The sequence below is a fragment of the Salmo trutta genome, chromosome 13 (assembly GCF_901001165.1).
Source record: "Salmo trutta chromosome 13, fSalTru1.1, whole genome shotgun sequence".
NCBI classification, from domain to species: Eukaryota; Metazoa; Chordata; class Actinopteri; order Salmoniformes; family Salmonidae; genus Salmo; species Salmo trutta.
In genome coordinates, this window is record NC_042969.1 from 23,567,635 (window position 1) to 23,588,955 (window position 21,321).

General features: G+C 44.4%; 1 protein-coding gene across 1 annotated transcript in view; it reads right to left on the reverse strand.

The window, feature by feature from the left end:
- aff2 (AF4/FMR2 family, member 2) overlaps positions 1-21,321 on the reverse strand; it is a 328,554-nt gene that overhangs the window by 37,285 nt on the left and 269,948 nt on the right. Inside the window, exons 11-12 of the mRNA XM_029770596.1 lie at positions 2,290-2,449; positions 99-1,217 (exon numbers count right to left, since the gene is read on the reverse strand). Coding sequence (XP_029626456.1) covers positions 99-1,217; positions 2,290-2,449 — 1,279 coding nt within the window. The remainder of the gene's footprint in view (positions 1-98; positions 1,218-2,289; positions 2,450-21,321) is intronic.

A 21,321-nucleotide genomic window follows, 5' to 3' on the forward strand; every position in this document is an offset into this window, starting at 1 on the left:
CTCACTGCTCCTCCATGGACACACTCCAACCACTATCCTACAAACCAATACCAGTTAGTACCTAGAGAGAAAAAGAGTGAGAAAGGTTCTGCACTTGCCTTGTGTTTCCTCTTGGCCTTGCTAGGGGGTTTCTCAACAGGGGTAGACTGTTGACTGGCGGGGGACTGGCGTCTGTGCTTGGTGCTGGGTTCCCAGTGTTCCTGGGGCTCAACCTTCACAGGAGGGGGCTCAGGGGGGTCCTGTCCTGGGATTCTAGACAGGAAGCTCAGCTCGATCTTCACCCACAGTGACTTGATGTCCTCAAAGTCCCTGAGAGGGGACAGCAGTTCGTTCTGGACGATGGGGACAGGGGACAAGAGGGGGTCTTCCATTAAGCCCCCAACCACACCAGGGTCTGGGATAGAGATGGAAGTGCTGCAGGTGCTGGTAAGACTACTGACACTCAGGATATTGCTGTTGCAGTCCTTGGCTGCTTTGAGAGTCTGCAGGCTGCTGGGACCTGGGCAGGGAGGGTTAGGGACCTTGATCAGATCCTCTGGTTCAGAGTGGCACTCAGACGACGAAGACTCCGTCTCGATGAACTCCTTGGACTTGGGGAGGATCTTGCTGGGCCCCCTGTGCTTCTTCTTGTCCAGGACTGGGGCTGGGGGAGGATGAGCTGGAGTAGAAGTAGTGGTAGTGGTGGTGCGAGGTTCCTTCCTAGGGGCAGCTTTCCCACTGGTGCCCTTGGTCCTGGACTTGGGCGGCTCCAGAAGAGGCGGAGGCTCCTTCTCCTTAGGGGTAGTGCTGATGGAGGGGTTGATGGGCTTGGACCAGGAGCTGTGTTCTTCCAGGCTGGATGAGCACTCCACTTTCTTTGGCTGCTTCTTTCCAATGCTGCGTCTGGCTGGGGCCGGCTCCACCACCGCTGCTGGGGACTTTGAACTCTTGCCCTCTGAGACCTTTGGTCCAGTCTTGGGCTTGGCCTTCTCTCGGATGGGGCTGAGGAGGGCCCGTTCCTTGGCGTCGGTCTGGGCCAGCAGGACAGTGGGCCCAGGCTTGCTCTTTCCTGGGGCCAGGTCCTGGCTCCCAGGGGCCTGCTGGCTGTGGTCAGGCTGGGAGCTGCAGAGCCCATGGCTCTCTCTCTCTGGCTGGGTACTGATAAGTGCTTTGTTGTGTGGGGTCACTTTGTTCAGCCACTTATCCAGCTGCCATTTGTTTGTTGATGGAGGTTCAGGCTGTGTGAGAACAAAATAAGTAGAAAGGACAAAGAATATACAGTTAGATAGATCCACGTTTGGTTTGATAGTAGAATACATAGCTTCATAAAACACTGTGTTGACTCATGAAAGTAAAATGTGATAATTCAATTGTCTCTTCAGAGTTACATGCTATCAAACCACCGAGCCAATGTCCTGATGAAGAGACCATTAAAATAGACTCTCAGAAACTCATGAATGACTGAGTAGTGCTCCCATATTGTCCTTGTGCTAGTCTCCAATCATGCCATCTCACATCGTTTGTTTTGTACCATTATGCCCCACGACAAGTAGAAGTGTTTCATATGAAATCATAAATACTGTCCTGAATGATCGAAATGATAGCAAATCATTTGGAAAGGAAGTGTTGGAAATGAATTGACTAAGGAATTAAAACCACTGAGTAAAAAACAGGGGATAACACATACTTTCCCTTTCACTCTTCCTCTTCCTCTCTGAAAGGCCTAGCCTTTAAATCCCATCTCACATGGCTTCCGGAAAACTCCTGTGTTTTTAGTAAAACATCAGTGGAGCGCACTTTGAGAGGGAATGAGACATCCTTAAAGACAGACAGGCCCGTTTCCTGGCCCACCTGGCTGTTCCCATTCCCTGGTGGACAGGAAGTCATATGGCCTGTAGAGGGCGCCCAGATGCACTGTGGTAAATATTTACCCGGGTCTAACACTCAGTGCTCCTTTGTGGAATACTACTCTGCCTGGCACTTGAGCTGCTTAAGCTGCCATGCAAGTCTCGAAATCATTTTACTACCATCAACTGCAACAACCGGGAAAGAGGGAAAGTTGCTACTAAGTCGGCTAGTTTAATCCTATCAAAATAATAGTGATATTAGAGTAGATGGGGGGTTTTCATCCCTGGATCAAAATGTTGTACTAGTGGTATTAGTGTAATATAGTGTGTTCCTGTAGTCTAAAATAATAGGATAAATGTTTTTCCCTATGGTATAACACTGGTTGAGTATTGGTTGATAGCACAGTAAAAAGAAATCTGACTGTTGGTTGGTACAATACAGTAAGGAGCGATTGTGTTATACCTCTGGGGTGGCGGTCCGGGAGGCCCTGTTACACTCGCTGTCACTGGAGCTGCTCTCACTGTCTGAATCCGACTCGGAGCTGCTCTCTGATTCACTGGAGCTGGCCGAGGCGCCGCTAGAGTGGCCCGGGTCACTGGTCCGAGACGTGGCCACAGGGATGCTGGGTAGGAGAGATTGAGAGAAAGAACGAGAGAGAAGAATGAGAGAGCGAGATAGAGAGAAAGAGAGAAAACATATAGAGAAGGACATAGAGAGAAAAAAAGTATATATTTTTGTATAGATAAACATTCACTGTGTTATAGACAAAGCTTTACTGTAGCCTCATGTTCCAGCAGCACTGCCTAGCCCTCTGTGACCCCGGACTGATCTCATTCCACTGGCGTGTGTGACTAATGCACTGATGCGCTGTGACGCAGATTTCTTTTGTGTCATCATTTTGCTAAGAGCAGCCTTGTGCTCTGCCTCATGTTCGGCGCCAGCCACACGCCCGGCCTTGTGCTCTCTCTGCTCAGCACTCAGCGCCGTGGCGCTGGCTCGCTCAGCAGTAACACAGAGTTGGACGAGATGAGTCCGCCTGTCATTGACATGACTCCCAGATCCACACAGCCTGAAGACAGCTGGAGACAGCCCCATCAATCACACAGCATCTCTCTCTCTCTCTCTCTCTCTCTCAACAAGGCAAACTGTTATTAAGAGAATAATGCATCTGACATCTGATTATCAATTTCATCAAATACAACATATACAGTGGCAAGAAAAAGTATGTGAACCCTTTGGAATTACCTGGATTTATGAATAAATTGGTCATAAAATTCGACCTGATCTTCATACAAGTCACAACAATAGACAAACATAGTCTGCTTAAACTAATAACACACACACAATTATACGTTGTCATGTTTTTATCGAGCACACCGTGTAAACATTCACAGTGTAGGGTGTAACAAGTATGTGAACCCTTGGATTTAATAACTGGTTGACCCTCCTTTGGCAGCATTAACCTCAACCAAACGTTTTCTGTAGTTGCGTATCAGACCTGCACAACGGTTAGGAGGAATTTTGGACCATTCCTCTTTACAAAACTGTTTCAGTTCAGCAATATTCTTGGGATGTCTGGTGTGAACTGCTCTCTTGAGGTCATGCCACAGCATCTCAATCGGGTTGAGGGCAGGACTCTGACATTTTCTTCTGTTGAAGCCATTCTGTTGTTGATTTACTTCTGTGTTTTGGGTTGTTGTCCTGTTGCATCACCCAACTTCTGTTGAGCTTCAATTGATGGACAGATAGCCTTACATTCTAATGCAAAATGTCTTGATAAACATGGGAATTCATTTTTCCATCAATGATAGCAAGCTGTCCAGGCCCTGAGGCAGCAAAGCAGCCCCAAACTATGATGCTCCCTCAACCATATTTAACAGTTGGGATGAGGTTTAGATGTTGGTGTGCTGTGTCATTTTTTCTCCATACATAGTGTTGAGTGTTCCATCCATCCAAACAACTCAACTTTAGTTTCATCAGTCCACAGAACTACTGGAACATTTACATTTACATTTAAGTCATTTAGCAGACGCTCTTATCCAGAGCGACTTACAAATTGGTGCATTCACCTATAATATCCAGTAGAACAAACACTTTACAATAGTGCATCTAAATCCTTTAAAGGGGGGGGGGGGGGGGTTAGAAGGATTACTTTATCCTATCCCAGGTATTCCTTAAAGAGGTGGGGTTTCAGGTGTCTCCGGAAGGTGGTGATTGACTCCGCTGTCCTGGCATCGTGAGGGAGATTGTTCCACCATTGGGGTGCCAGAGCGGCAAACAGTTTTGACTGGGCTGAGCGGGAACTGTGCTTCCTCAGAGGTAGGGAGGCGAGCAGGCCAGAGGTGGATGAACGCAGTGCCCTTGTTTGGGTGTAGGGCCTGATCAGAGCCTGAAGGTACGGAGGTGCCGTTCCCCTCACAGCTCCGTAGGCAAGCACCATGGTCTTGTAGCGGATGCGAGCTTCAACTGGAAGCCAGTGGAGAGAGCGGAGGAGCGGGGTGACGTGAGAGAACTTGGGAAGGTTGAACACCAGACGGGCTGCGGCGTTCTGGATGAGTTGTAGGGGTTTGATGGCACAGGCAGGGAGCCCAGCCAACAGCGAGTTGCAGTAATCCAGACGGGAGATGACAAGTGCCTGGATTAGGACCTGCGCCGCTTCCTGTGTGAGGCAGGGAACATATCCTGGAACATCCAGGTGATCTTTCACAAACTTCAGACGTGCAGCAATGTTTTTTTTTGATAGCAGTGGCTTCTTCCGTGGTGTCCTCCCATGAACACCATTCTTGTTTACTGTTTTACATATCGTAGACTCGTCAACAGAGATGTTACCATGTTCCAGATATTTCTGTAAGTCTTTAGCTGACACTCTAGGATTCTTCTTAACCTCATTGGGCATTCTGCACTGTGCTCTTGCAGTCATCTTTGCAGGACGGCCACTCTTAGGGAGAGTAGCAACAGTGCTGAACTTTCTCAATTTATAGCCAATTTGTCTTACCGTGGACTGATGAACATTATGGCTTTTAGAGATACTTTTGTAACCCTTTCCAGCTTTATGCAAGTCAACAATTCTTAATCTTAGGTCTTCTGAGATCTCTTTGTTCGAGGAATGGTTCACATCAGGCAATGCTTCATGTGAATAGCAAACTCAGATTTTGTCAGTGTTTTTTATATTACAGGGCGACTCTAACCAACATCTCCAATCTCGTCTCATTGATTGGACTTCAGGTTAGCTGAGTCCTGACTCCAATTAGCTTTAGGACAAGTCATTAGCCTAGGGGTTCACATACTTTTTCCAACGTACACTGTGAATGTTTAAATTATGTATTCAATATAGACAAGAAAATTGGTGTGTTGTTTGTTTCAGGACACTGTTTGTCTATTGTTGTGACTTAGAGGAAGATCAGATCAAATTTTTTGACAAATTTACGTAGAAATCCAAGTAATTCCAAAAGGTTCTCATACCATATTTCTTGCAACTGTAACTGCAGAACAAAGGAAATTGACATCATGCTTTATAATAAGATATTTATTCTCACTATTGAAAGTGTCAACACTAGACTAGCTGAAGAAGATGTTGCAGGGGCGTATGGTACTGTGGGCCTGCTGGAGAAGGTAACAGCTCTAGCGGTTGATGATAAATGCCTTCAGGAGGCCGTTTGCTTTCTCACCACCTACGCACTTAATATTCCACACTCTTTCAACTCTCTGTCATGCTACTGGTTCATCTGTTGGATCCGCTTTATAACACAATAAAACCCACACTACTGAACACAGGAGGATGGTGGCACGTTAATTGTGGAGGATGGACGTGCTAATGGCAGAAGCGGACTTGGTGGAATGGTACAAAATACAACAAACACATGGTTTCCATGTGTTTGATGCCATTCTATTGGCTCTGTTCCAGCCATTATTGTGAGCCGTCCTCCCCTCAGCAGCCTCCACTGCTACTGAAGCCATCTAAAGACGCTCCATCCACTATAGTCTAAAGACCGGTTATAGAGGACCTGAGACATACAGGACAGGACAGTGGAAATTAAACATGATGTGTAATTTTTATTTTATTTATTTTTATTTCACCTTTATTGCGACCTGGCCAAGATAAAGCAAGCAGTTTGACACATACAACAACACAGAGTTACACATGGAGTAAAACAAACATACAGTCAATAATATAGTAGAAAAATAAGTCTATATACAAAGTGAGCAAATGAGGTGAGATAAGGGAGGTAAAGGCAAAAAAGGCCATGGTGGCGAAGTAAATACAATATAGCAAGTACAACACTGGAATGGTAGATTTGCAGTGGAAGAAAGTGCAAAGTTGAAATAGAAATAATGGGGTGCAAAGGAGCAAAATAAATAAATAAATAAATAAATAAATACAGTAGGGGAAGAGGTAGTTGTTTGGGCTAAATTATAGATGGGCTATGTACAGGTGCAGTAATCTGTGAGCTGCTCTGACAGCTGGTGGTTAAAGCTAGTGAGGGAGATAAGTGTTTCCAGTTTTAGAGATTTTTGTAGTTCGTTCCAGTCATTGGCAGCAGAGAACTGGAAGGAGAGGTGGCAAAAGGAGGAATTGTCTTTGGGAGTGACCAGAGAGATATACATACTGGAGCAAGTGCTACAGGTGTGTGCTGCTATGGTGACCAGCGAGCTGAGATAAGGGGGAACTTTACCTAGCAGGGTCTTGTAGATGACCTGGAGCCAGTGGGATTGGCGACGAGTATGAAGCGAGGGCCAGCCAACGATGATGGGGGTCTTTTTTGTCAACACCCCATTGATGATTGTGTTTTTCTGTGACAGGGTGAGGGGGCATATGGCAGCTTGAAGATCAAATCTGGGACATAGCTGTGGCACTAGGTTATGGGACATAGCTGTGGCACTAGGCTCTGGGACATAGCCGTGGCACTAGACTCTGGGACATAGCCGTGGCACTAGTGAAACTGAGCCATGTGTCAAATAACTACACTGTGCCATGGACCAATAGCCATTTACTAACATGTCCAGCTTGTCTGAGCCAGGTCAAATCCTTAGAGGAGTAGCTAACTCTCCTGCCCCCAGGGCTTGCCTAGTGGCCGTTTGGTTCCAAAGGAGGATTCTGAGGCTCACAGCCAGTTCAGGTTAATAATTAAAGATAAAGGAATATAGTGTGGCATGGTGTTCCTATGCCCTGCCCTAGCAGTGCCCGCTGCTGCCCGTTGCTAGTAGGATGGCAGAGCAGGAGGAGGACATGGCATCTTGCTCTGCTCACGTGTTCAAGCCCAAGCCCAAGAGGCTCCTGGGAGCTGGGCCAGCACAGCACCACTGACTGTCTGTCTATCTGTCTGTCTGTCTGGGCCAGCACAGCACCACTCTGTCTGTCTGTCTGTCTGTCTGTCTGTCTGTCTGTCTGTCTGTCTGTCTGTCTGTCTGTCTGTCTGTCTGTCTGTCTGTCTGTCTGGGCCAGCACAGCACCACTCTCTGTCTGTCTGTCTGTCTGTCTGTCTGTCTGTCTGTCTGTCTGTCTGTCTGTCTGTCTGTCTGTCTGTCTGTCTGTCTGTCTGTCTGTCTGTCTGATCTCTCATTCATTAGCTGAGGATGGTGCCAGCAGAAAGAAAGCCAGCACTAGAACAAGCCAACAGTAAAGGACCATCTATCTACACACATCACTCTGAGATAACCCTAGCTGAAATGATAAGGTAACCATTGACAGATCCATGGCGTACTAGGAATAGTTCTAAGAATACCCTCTTTTTCTACATTCCAAATACTTTTTATGTAAGTAGAATTACTGTGGCTTTCTCCAATACCAAAGTGTTGTCCATGTCATTCTCTGGAAGAAGAGACGTAATTAGTATCCTAGGTCCCATTAAAGTGTTTAAAATAGACCTCTAGGAAACATTCTTTCTTTCACCACTCAGTCTCTCCAAGTAGTGCTTCTGCATGTAAATAATTCATAAAAGGGAAGCGCTAATGCTCTATTTGAGAGCGTGAAGAACAACAGCGTAGTAAGGTCACTTAATTTCCTTTGTCCACTTAATGGAGGTGAGCCTCAGCTGACAGCTGATAGAATCCTGTGGTGAATTGTGGGAAAATAAGGGGCTGGTGCCTTTAGAACAATGGCTGCTGTCTGCTTTCAGTGTGTTCACCTCGGTCTAGCCCACTAACCTCGGACCTGCTAACAGGCTCTGCTCTCAGAACACCCTCCTAACCTCTCTAACCTGTCTCTGTTATCTCGGCGCTTGCAACAATGAGCTGCCTTTCTCACAGCAGACTATAAAGACATTTAGAAAAAAAATCCTCCTCTGTCCATGGAACTGGCTGCTCCATCCAGAGTGATGAAATTCATGGCAGGCAGGGGAAAAATAATGACTAATTTGCTGCTGTTATACATCATCCCGGTTCACATGAAGGTTATTGACAAATAACAGAGAAAATAAACAAACAGTTGCATACGTCTCTAATGCAGAACAACTACTATAATGTGTTTCAATCACTGGCGTTCAAAGGGCCACACGCATCTCACACATTTAGATTTGGACACCAAATGTGGCACTATTAATCTGCTATAATTTAAGTAAATAAATGAATGGCATTCATAATTAATGGGTTTTCCAATTTCTTCCTCATTCCAAAACAAACTGGATGGAGGCCCTTCAGGAACAGACTGGGAGTGAGAAAGGAAGTGTCTCCCAACAGAGAGACAGTAGCCCAAGGCAAACCCCAGACAAATCCCAGGCTCCACACAAGGACCTCTGGGAATGTGATAGGACGGTACTCCAAAATCAACAGCTTCTAAGTCACCACACAGTTCACACACAGTTCCAGTGCATATATTTAACCATTTATGCCAACGAATTAATTTGAGTCTTCAAGATTCTTCTAAGAACTGTCCAGATATAGATTCACAGTGAGTTTTAAAGAGGGGGCAGCTCTACTGTATCATTCCATTGAGTCACATTATGAGATTATCTACAGTTATGTACAACTCTTTGAACAAGAGGCTGCCAGACAGACCCAGACAGAATCCTGATGTAGTCATTACACAAACCAAACGTCTTGGAGCATTCATTAAACATTTAATAAATAAGTCAAGTTAGGATATTTCAAACTGTTTACACCATAAATATTCAATGTTTAGTAATGAAGCAATTTTCCAGGCCAGTGCAATTTGGAGAAAAAAATTGGATATTTACAACTCACAATATTTCTCACTCACTCATATACATGCATGCATGCATACATACATACATACGTACGTGCGTACGTGCGTGCGTACATACGTACGTACGTACATACATACATACATACATACATACATACATACATACATACATACATACATACATACATACATACATACATACATACATACATACATACATACATACATACATACGGGAGCAATATCTATCTATCTCCCATGGGATCATCAAGGGTCACAACATGGCCAACCTCCAGTGATCCCGCTGCCAGGGGCTGGCTGAATTGGCAGCTTTAGGAACAGTCTGCTATCGATGTGTGATTTTCTCCTTCTATTTACACTGATACCATAATCCTCGATCAATAAGGCCAATAGACAGAGGCCGCTGGCGGAATTGATGAGGCGAGTGGTGGAGGAGCTAGCCTTCAGCCTCAGACAGTGGAACTAGAGAGAGAGACAGCAGAAAGAGAGAGAAGAGACAGATCTATCAAAAGAAGAGGCAGGCAGGGCTGGAGGCTAGCCCCTGAAGGTGGTGGGTGGTGGAGAAGAATCATTAAATCAGACCTGGGTACAGACAGGACACATCTACATTTTGGAGGGAGCCAGCTGACTGGCTGCTGTAACGGTGAGTCAGTTCAGACGTGCCAGTCCCTATTGATCCAGCTGACTGGCTGCTGTAACGGTGAGCCAGTTCAGACGTGCCAGTCCCTATTGATCCAGCTGACTGGCTGCTGTAACGATGAGTCAGTTCAGACATGCCAGTCCCTATTGATCCAGCTGACTGGCTGCTGTAACGGTGAGCCGGTTCAGACATGCCAGTCCCTATTGATCCAGCTGACTGGCTGCTGTAACGGTGAGTCAGTTCAGACATGCCAGTCCCTATTGATCCAGCTGACTGGCTGCTGTAACGATGAGTCAGTTCAGACATGCCAGTCCCTATTGATCCAGCTGACTGGCTGCTGTAACAGTGAGCCAGTTCAGACGTGCCAGTCCCTATTGATCCAGCTGACTGGCTGCTGTAACGATGAGTCAGTTTAGACATGCCAGTCCCTATTGATCCAGCTGACTGGCTGCTGTAACAGTGAGCCAGTTCAGACATGCCAGTCCCTTGCTTCTTCCTTATTTGTTTGTACTTTCTAATGATGATGCCCTGTGCAACCCTGAGCAGGTTACATTACCATTCCATCTTATCCCCCAGAATCCCATATTCTGGAGGAAGAACTGTCATTTTCTACTCTTCAATAAAGTCTAATCCTTAATTATAGATGAAGAAATTTGAGCAGGTCTATAGAGACGGAAACCTATGCTGCTCGCTCTCTATCGCGCTCTCGCTCTCTCCAAGTTATTCAACTTAAGGGGCTTTATTGGCATGAGAAACATGTTTACATTGCCAAAACAAGTGAAATAGATAATAAACAAAGGTGAAATAAACAATAAAAAATTAACAGTAAACATTACACTCACAAAAGTTCCAAAGTAATAAAGACATTTCAAATGTCATATTATGTCTATATACAGTGTTGTAATGATGTGCAAATAGTTCAAGTACAAAAGGGAAAATAAATAAACATGAATATAGGTTGTATTTGCAATGGGATTAGTTCTTCACTGGTTGGATTTGTTTTTGAATTCTTTATGGGTCTGTGTAATCTGAGGGAAATATGTGTCTCTAATATGGTCATACATTTGGCAGGAGGTTAGGAAGTGCAGCTCAGTTTCCACCTCATTTTGTGGGCAGTGTGCACATAGCCTGTCTTCTCTTGAGAGCCAGGTCTGCCTTCAGCTGCCTTTCTCAATAGCAAGGCTATGCTCACTGCCACTGTGTACTCTCTGTATAGGGCCAAATAGAATTCTAGTTTGCTCCGTTTTTTTGCAAATTATTTCCAATGTGTCAAGTAATTATCTTTTACTTTTCTCATGATTTGGTTGGGCCTAATTGTGTTGCTGTCCTGGGGCTCTGTGGGGTCTGTTTGTGTTTGTGAACAGAGCCCCAGTACCAGCTTGCTTAAGGGGCTCTTCTCCAGGTTAATTTCTCTGTAGGTGATGGCTTTGTTATGGAAGGTTTGGGAATCGCTTCCTTTTAGGTGGTTCTAGAATTTAACAGCTCTTTTCTGGATTTTGATAATTAGCGGGTATCGGCCTAATTCTGCTCTGCATGCATTAGTTGTGTTTTACATTGTGCACAGAGGAAATTTTTACAGAATTCTGCATTCACAGCCTCAATTTTGTGTTTGTCCCATTTTGAGAATTCTTGGTTTATGAGTGGACTCCAGACCTCACAACCATAAAGGGCAATGGGTTCTATAACTGATTCAAGTATTTTTTAGCCAGATCCTAATTGGTATGTCGAATTCTATGTTCCTTTTGATGGAATCGAAGGCCCTTCTTGCCTTGTCTCTCAGATCGTTCACAGCTTTGTGGAAGTTACCTGTGGCACTGATGTTTAGGCCGAGGTATGTATCGTTTTGCTTGTGTGCTCTAAGGCCACGGTGTCTAGACCTTTTTTGGAACACCATTATTTTGGTCTTACTGAGATGTACTGTCAGGGCCCAGGTCTGACAGAATCTGTGCAGAAGATCTATGTGCTGCTGTAGGCCCTCCTTGGTTGGGGACAGAAGCACCAGATCATCAGCAAACAGTAGACATTTAACTTCAGATTCTAGTAGGGTGAGGCCGGGTGCTGCAGACTGTTCTAGTGGCCTTGACAATTTGTTGATGTATATGTTGAAGAGGGTGGGGTTTAAGCTGCATCCCTGTCTCACCACCAGGCCCTGAGTAAAGAAATGTGTGTGTTTTTTCCAATTCTAACCGCACACTTGTTGTTTGTGTACATAGATTTTATAATGTTGTATGTTTTCCCCCAACTCTACTTTCCATCAATTTGTATAGCAGACCCTCATGCTAAATTTAGTCTAAAGCTTTTTTTTATCAACAAAGCATGAGAAGACTTTGCCTTTGTTTTGGTTTGTTTGTTTGTTAATTAGGGTGTGCAGGGTGAATACATGGTCTGTCGTATGGTCATTTGGTAAAAAGCCAATTTGACATTTGCTCAGTACATTGTTTTCGCTGAGGAAATGTACGAGTCTGCTGTTAATGATAATGCAGAAGATTTTTCCAAGGTTGCTGTTGACGCATATCCCACGGTAGTTATTGGGGTCAAATATGTCTCCACATTCGTGGATTGTGATGATCAGTCCTTGGTTTGAAATATTGGGGAAGATGCCAAAGCTGAGGCTGATATAGCCAATTGGAATTTGTGGTCTGTATATTTTATTATTTCATTTAGGATACCATCAACCCCACAGGCCTTTTTGGGTTGGACGGTTTGTATTTTGTCCTGTAGTTTATTCAAGGTAATTGGAGAATCCAGTGGGTTCTGGTAGTCTTTAATAGTTGATTCTAAGACTTGTATTTGATCATGTATATGTTTTTGCGGTTTGATCTTTGTTAAAGAGCCAAAAAGATTGGAGAAGTGGTTTATCCATTCATCTCCATTTTGGACAGATAACTCTTCGTGTTGTTGTTTGTTTAGAGTTTTCCAATCTTCCCAGAAGTGGTTAGATTCTATGGATTCTTCAATTACATTGAGCTGATTTCTGATGTGCTGTTCCTTCTTTTTCCATAGTGTATTTCTGTATTGTTTTAGTGATTCACCATAGTGAAGACATAGGTCTCTATGTTTTTGGTTGGATAGGTTTCTCAATTTCTTTTTTGGGTTTCTTTATTCTTCATTTTTTTTGCTGTTGTTTAATTTAACTTTTTTTTAACTTGGCAAGTCAGTGGGTTAACTGCCTTGTTCAGGGGCAGAATGACAGATTTTTACCTTGTCAGCTCGGGGATTCCATGCAGCAAACTTTCAGTTATTGGCCCAAAGCTCTAACCACTTGGCTACCTGACGCCCATTTGTCATTGTTGTTAATTTTCTCAGGTTGTCTGCTTGACATTTTTAGATTTGATAAGGAAGCTGAGGGGTCAAATATACTGTTTAGGTTTTCTACTGCCAAGTTTACACCTACACATTTTGTCCAGGAAATTGTCTAGAAGCTATTGAATTTGTTGTTGTCTAATTGTTTTTTGGTAGATTTCCACACTATTTTCCTTCCATTATAGCATTTCTTAATATTATTCAGTACCTTTGGCTTTGATGGCTCTCATGATTGAGCATAACTCTGTTCAAGTAGAGTGTGATTTTGCTGTGATCTGATAGGGGTGTCAGTGGATTGACTGTGAACACTACTACAGCCAAGAGATGAGCTATACAGTGGTTGCTCCACTAAAAGTTTTGAGATTATGCGGGACTTAGAGGTAAATTGTGGTTTAGTACAGTACCCTGCGTCACCACTTCATTGCTCCAGACCAGCGCAAGGGGGAGTTAGAGCACTGATTATGCTTTTGGGTCCTACTGTGCCTCTAACTGACAATGAATGGGCGCCATAAACCTAAATAGAAACTAATAATTGTGCACGACTTCAGTATTACTTACTGAAACTGTTGTTACACTAAGGTTTTTATAATTTTATTTTGTTAGGATTATTTTGCTCTTACTGTAGTACTGTAGCCCACTCCCAAACAGTCACGTTGTACAACGCCTGAGTGGCGCAACGGTCTAAGACGCTGCATAGCAGTGCAAGCTGTGTTGCTACAGATGCTGGTTCAGTACCTTTGCCGATATCAACTGGGAGACCCATGAGATGACTGTAGGTTCATGGTTTCTCTCCCTCTAAAAACAGAAATAAATAATTCTAAATAACAAACTGCCTTTATTTACAAATTAGTAACAATGTCTCACCCCGTGTTCAAGAATGGCCTTTTTCTTGCTCATTTTACATTATTTGAAAACGAAAATCTCCAAAATATTGTTATTTTTAAACAACGTGATTATTATTATTATTAATATAGAATTATATAAAAGCCCCTTGGATATTCTCACAGATATATTACTAACCCTGTTATTACCAAGACAATACACACTACTGTTCAAAAGTTTGGGGTCACTTAGAAATGTCCTTGTTTTTGAAAGAAAAGCACATTTTTGGTCCATTAAAATAACATCAAATTGATCAGAAATAAAGTGTAGACATTGTTAATGTTGTAAATGACTAGTGTAGCTGGAAACGGCAGATTTTTTATGGAATATCTACATAGGGAACAGAGGCCCATTATCAGCAACCATCACTCCTGGGTTCCAATGGCACGTTGTGTTTGCTAATCCAAGTTGGTTTAAATTAAAAGACTAATTGATCATTAGAAAACCCTTTTGCAATTATGTTAGCACAGCTGAAAACTGTTGTTCTGATTAAAGAAGCAATAAAACTGTCCTTCTTTAGACTAGTTGAGTAGCTGGAACATCAGCATTTGTGGGTTCGATTACAGGCTCAAAATGGCCAGAAACAAAGGACTTTCTTCTGAAAATTGTCAGTCTATTCTTGTTCTGAGAAATGAAGGCTATTCCATGTGAGAAATTGCCAAGAAACTGAAGATCTCGTACAACGCTGTGTACTACTCCCTTCACAGAACAGCGCAAACTGGATCTAACCAGAATAGAAAGAGGAGTGGGAGGCACCGGTGCACAACTAAGCAAGAGGACAAGTACATTAGAGTGTCTAGTTTGAGAAACAGATTCCTCACAAGTCCTCAACTGGCAGCTTCCTTAAATAGTACCCGCAAAACACAAGTCTCAATGTCAACAGTGAAGAGGTGACTCCGGGATGCTGGCTTTCTAGGTGGAGTTCCTCTGTCCAGTGCTCTTTTGCCCATCTTAATCTTTTCTTTTTATTGGACAGTCTGAGATATGGCTTTTTCTTTGACACTCTGCCTCGAAGGCCAGCATCCCGGAGACACCTCTTCACTGTTGACGTTGAGACTGGTGTTTTTTGGGTACTATTTAATGTGGATGGGGCCTCCCCAGTGGCACAGCTGTCTAAGTCACCGCAACGCAATGCAAAATGCGTTGCTACAGATACCCGTGCTGGCCGCCACCGGGAGACCCATGAGGCGGCTTTTGGTTTAAATTTAGAATCCTCCAATCCTCTATATGTATTTATTGGCTGAGTCCCGTACATTTTTTAGATATACTGTAGGCCTACCGTAGGCGACATGAGTCTCACTAGTGTTGAGTAATGGGCTGTTAAAAGTGGTGTAGGTATTATTTATTTAAAGAGCATATTGAAGTTAGAAGCAATAGGATTTGAAGCAATAGCCTATAACTATTTTAGCACCGTTTTGCACTGCTCTAAGACAAGCATGGGGACTGGTCTTGATAAATCAATGAGATTTTTATTTTCCCCGAATCTCCATTTGGGTATTGCTTAGACTACAATTATACAATTAGGGTATAGAAATGTCATGCCCTTAGTGTAACCTTTATTTAACTAGGCAAGCCAGTTAAGAACAAATTCCCTGTCGGAGTATTGAAACCCAGTCTCCCGCGTGCCCGCAAGACACAGGGATTCTTTAGCTAAATCGACAAGTACTGTAGCCTACTCCCGACTGTCACATTGTACAGCGCCATATTTTCCATTCCATCCTTCGTTTTTCTTGGAATATAAACATCATAATTTAAGCAAATGAATTAAGCAAAATGTCTTAAAATCAGTCCCATATACTATGTTCTTACAAAAAAGGTTTTAAATTCTCTAGTACAGCCACTATTGAAGGCTATCAAATGCTTCTCAAAGATGCCCTCTGGTGGTCAAACTAGCACTAACTAGCATTAATGGTACCATTGGTTGGCAATCAAATAACGTGCCATAGAATTCTACGGCACCATGCAAGCTGTGCCGCGGTACGCTGCAACTTTTAAAGAACGAACCACTGTAGGTGTACCTACTGTAGGAGTCCCCTCGAAGCCTACCATTGACTATGTACAAACCCAGCGTGGGACAGAGCTACAGGAGTTCTCTCTCTCTCTCTCTCTCTCTCTCTCTCTCGCTCTCTCATTCAATCCCCATGACACTGAATCACCCCAGCCTGGAATCTGAGGGTGCAGATGTTCATTGTTAGATCAGTCGTACAGTACCGTGCTTTTGTTTGTGTGTGTGTGAGTGTATGTACACACTGTATGTGGGAAGAGAGAAAGAAAGAGAGAGAGTGAGAAAAGGGAGAGTGAGCGTGAGAGCTGGACCGCTGGAGGGGTGTCATCCATAATTAGTCTGTCCTCACTCTGCGCGCCCTGTGTTATTAAATGATCCTCAGCATGCAGCGCGCTCTATTATTTTAATAAATCACCCCAAAGAATAACTCGGCGCAGACCTCCAAACCGATAATCTACACTTCCTCCTGCCCCTAAACCTATTATAGCCTTTAATTGATTAAATTACCAGTCACAGTGCTCAGGGGAGGAGCACTGTTAGGACTGCCCCCCCCCCCAACCTGGTGCTCAAAAATTATGATCATTACATTTAAGATAAACTAATTACGGGGAACAGCATTCCCGTGATCGATGGCATGACTTCAACAGTATCCTAATTCACTTAGAGGCCTTCTGCTGCCCAGTCACACGCAGCACAGCACAGGCATGATGAATTAGAGTGGGGCTCTCACCACCACCGCCACACCCCCTGTCCCTGCCAGCCAGCCAGTCTCTCTGGTCTGATAGTCATCCTCTGGCCCCACTACAGTAGGGAGATTTAACATGGCTAAACACTCAGAGTCATCAGTAGGGTCCAGAGTTTTTCCTGGTCAGGGCCTGTTTCCATAACCACCTCAGAGTATGAGTGATGATCTAGGATCAGTTTGGACTATTAGACATTAATGAATAAGATTACATGGACAGATCCTAGATCAGCACTTCTACTCTGAGATGCGTTGTGGATATTTTCTCAGGAAAAACTCAGTCATTCTAAAACATGCCTATATAGCGGAGATAGAGAGATAACTCAGGATCTATCTACTGAAACATTCCAGTCCAGGTACAACTAAAATTTAACCAAGGCATGCTGAAAAGCCACCTGAACCTTGTGCTGAAAAATAGAAATGAACATGTTGTCATTGTGCTGTCCTCACTATTTACTGCATATCTCTGAGCTGTTGGGTTGGATTCACACACTTCTGTCTTCATTATAGGCCTAGTCTGTCTCTGGAGCTTGGGCTTGTCATTGGTCTGTTAGAAAGATGTCTCCTCTTTTAAGAGTGGTGTAACATTCCAAGCCTGGCTCTGGGGTACCTTCAACCATTAAGGGAAGAGGCTGGGGAAACCAGCCCTCTACCATCGTGGAATGATTTCCCCATGCCACAAACCACGTGGAAATCTGCTAGGGAGTAGACAACGAGAGCATAGGACAAGATGTCAGAAATGATCTAGTGTTTAAAAACAAAAAGTAGAGCACTGTTGAAAAGTACCGATATTTTGAAACTTAAACCATTCAAACTGCCTAGAGACTACATGTATTTCAAAGTTTATTTCAACATTTAAATCCTAGGGCCTATGGTCTAGAGGGCTTCCCACCATCAAAGACCCACTGCAGCCAGCCAGCCAGCCAGCCAGCCAGCCAGACAGCCAGCCAGACAGCCAGCCAGACAGCCAGCAGGGCTCAGTCAATAGGGGGTCCTGATCCTAAACCACAGAGACAGTTAACCTCAGCACCTCCTCATAATCCTTCCATGTGTAGTAGCAGCAGGTGTGTCTGCCCTGAAGCATGTATGAGTATCTGTGTCATTGATTATCTGAGTACATCAGAGTTGACTATACTATTCTGTGTGTGGGTTGTCTGTATGTCAACCACTAAGCTATCCTGGTCTCCCCCAGCAAAGGTGTAATAGTCAATTAAACAAGCCAAGGCATTAATGTTGCAACCCTGGCTTTGCAATATGGAAGTCAATGACAATATAATTACAGCTGTTGGAAGGAGGGGTAAAACTGTCATTATAGAGGTTACCATTTTAGAAAGCTATTTATCCTCTGGATATAACAAAAATGAGAGAGAGCACGAGAGAGAGAGAGATAACGAGAGAGAGCGAGAATGAGAGAGAGAGAACGAAAGAGAGAGAGAACGAGAGAGAGAGAAAACGAGAGAGAGAGAGAGAGAGAGGGGGAGAGAGAGAGAGAGAACGAGAGTGAGAGAAAACGAGAGAGAGAGCGAGCGAGAGAGAGGCTCAGGGGTATAAACCCTAAGTAAATTAAGATGCAAACAAAGGAACACACATTAAGCACATTGCATGACTGTGATTCATTTTTGAGAGACTCCAGTTATTGAGAAAAAAAATTCAGACCAAGTGAGATTAAATGTGCCATTAAGAGAACAGAGAAATAACGTCTGTTTTAATTACACACAACAATTATAGAGAACACAGGGCTTTGACCTTGACGGCAGCTAACCTACAGGTAGAAAGGTGTGATGCTGAGAGTTGGTGTTTGGATGCTCTACCACAAGCTTCTGGCCCAGTCAGGCTGTGTTGACATTGAATGACATCATTTTCTTCTTTCCTTCATCTCCAGTACTTCGTAACCACTGATGGTGAATGGGCAGGATAATATAATTAGTGTCAGATCAGTGGCCATGAGGGAAAGGAGAACCAACTTTAAGGTGCATTACTACCACCAACTGGACTGGAGTGTGGACCTCAGTTTAGCTTTCAATCACCCACGTGGGGTACATGCTCCTAAAAACCAATGAGGAGATGGGAGAAGCGGGACTTGCAGCGCATCAAGGGTAAAAAATAGAACCAAGTTGTATTTTAGTGCTTGGCTAGGCAGACGCTCGTTGACGCATACGAGCAGTTTGGATGAAATTATTGAATAATATTTTGCACTTTTAGACTGGAGGAGAAAGAGAGAAAAGTCTTCGAGATACAGTCATAGGGTATAAACATTATCGCTACACAAAACAGAATGGTTTGGATGGATCTTCATAAAATATCATTGCTGATGTAAAACTGGGTGTTACCATGTCATCATAATACTGCTCTGAACCTCTGTAGAAGGCCCAGGTTTGTTATGCAAGCAGGATGACAATCTGTATTCATCATTGTAATGTAAATTGATTCAGCACCAGCTGCCAGCTCATAGTACTGTAAACAGTGCTTCAACACCCACGCTGTTATTGTAGCAACCCTGTAAAATTCCTTTATTATAGTTCTATTGACCACTTCATGATGTCCTGTTTTAGGGCTGAACAGCAGAGCCTCTGTCAAGTCAGTTCGAGATAGATCTGTTATCCATTAGCTGACCTAATGTATAAAGTCAGCATCCCAAATGGCACTACTTTTGACCAGATCCATTTGGGACCTGGTTAAGAGTACTGCACGACATAGGGCATATGGTGCCATTTGGGACACAATCAAAGCCAAGTACTCAGACTGTACGGTTCCAATGGGCTCATTAATTGGCAATTTATTGTTCCAATGGGCTCCCGAGTGGCAGAGGTCTAAGGCACTGCATGTCAGTGCTAGAGGCATCACTACAGACCCTGGTTTGATTCCAGGCTGTATCACAACCGGCCGTGATTGGGAGTCCCATAGGACGGCACACAATTGGCCCAGCGTCGTCCGGGTTTGGCCGGGGAAGGCCGTCATTGTAAATAATAATTTGTTCTTAACTGACTTGCCTAGTTAAATAAAGGTTATATAATAAAAAATATATATATCTAGAATCCCTCGGGCTATATATTTCATAGAAAAGCAAGGCCGGGTGTTGAATAATGAAGAGGTTAAAACATTAGCTAGCTACCAGAGGAAACATTCAGAGTTGGCCAGTGCTTCGCCTATGGCTTGTGTCAGCTAGCACTAGCTTATAAATATGCAGGTACGCCGAAAGCCATGAGTAAGGTAGTTCCTTATTGACGGCCAACAGTAAAGGTTCAGAGGGGACCTGCAGAGAGGATTAACACCACATGACATTAATCATCACAGCCGCTCTGGCTCTGAGAACACCTACCTGTAACAATCTCAAAGAAAAACACACACATGAAAAAATTCACTCAACTTGATGGGAGGAGGTAGGTGAAGAGGTGTGTGTTTTGACAGAGCGCAAGAGAACATCAATTGAAGGGAGAGTGGATCCGCATCAAAAACACATAAATAAATGAGGTGAAAATCTGGAGAGTGTGCTGGTTGTTGAGAAGCACACTGAGGCCCATCTAATTACCCCAACAGAGGCAGCTCGGGCTGGCACACACACACACACACACACACACACACACACACACACACACACACACACACACTCACGGCCGCCTGATTTGATCTGAAAGTAGGGGTGCAAAAGCTTGTTATAATTTTTCAAACCATTTTTCTACAATTCTACACTGTTTCTTAACATGGGGAATAACTATTTATGAACCGAAAACCATTTTTCTTTTGGCACAAATTATATTGAAAAAGTATTTTAATGACTAGATTACTAATATACTCCCTTCTCTGAAAATCCCTCCCCCAATCACACACGCACACAAGGTTCCGGAGGCGTCAGAGCCACAGATTGCGATGTGTATTTGCAATGTCCTCAGAGTAAACAGTGACGCTTCCAGCCCATATCTCTGTGGATGTCACTGAGTCACGCTCACACGTGGACAGACAACACTGAGTCACGCTCACACGTGGACAGACAACACTGAGTCATGCTCACACGTGGACAGACAACACTGAGTCATGCTCACACGTGGACGGACAACACTGAGTCACGCTCACACGTGGACAGACAACACTGAGTCACGCTCACACGTGGACGGGCAACACTGAATCCCGCTCACGCGTGGACGGACAACACTGAGTCATGCTCATGCGTGGACGGACAACACTGAGTCACGCTCACGCGTGGACAGACAACACTGAGTCACGCTCACGCGTGGACGGACAACACTGAGTCACGCTCACACGTGGACAGACAACACTGAGTCACGCTCACACGTGGACGGGCAACACTGAGTCACGCTCACACGTGGACGGACAACACTGAATCACGCTCAAGCGTGGACGGACAACACTGAGTCACGCTCACGCGTGGACGGACAACACTGAGTCACGCTCACACGTGGACGGACAACACTGAGTCACGCTCACGCGTGGACGGGCAACACTGAGTCACGCTCACGTGTGGACGGACAACACTGAGTCACGCTCACACGTGGATGGGCAACACTGAGTCACGCTCACACGTGGACGGACAACACTGAATCACGCTCACGCGTGAACCGACAACACTGAGTCACGCTCACACGTGGACAGACAACACTGAGTCACGCTCACACGTGGACGGGCAACACTGAGTCACGCTCACACGTGGACGGGCAACACTGAATCACGCTCAAGCGTGGACGGACAACACTGAGTCACGCTCACGCGTGGACGGACAACACTGAGTCAAGCTCACACGTGGA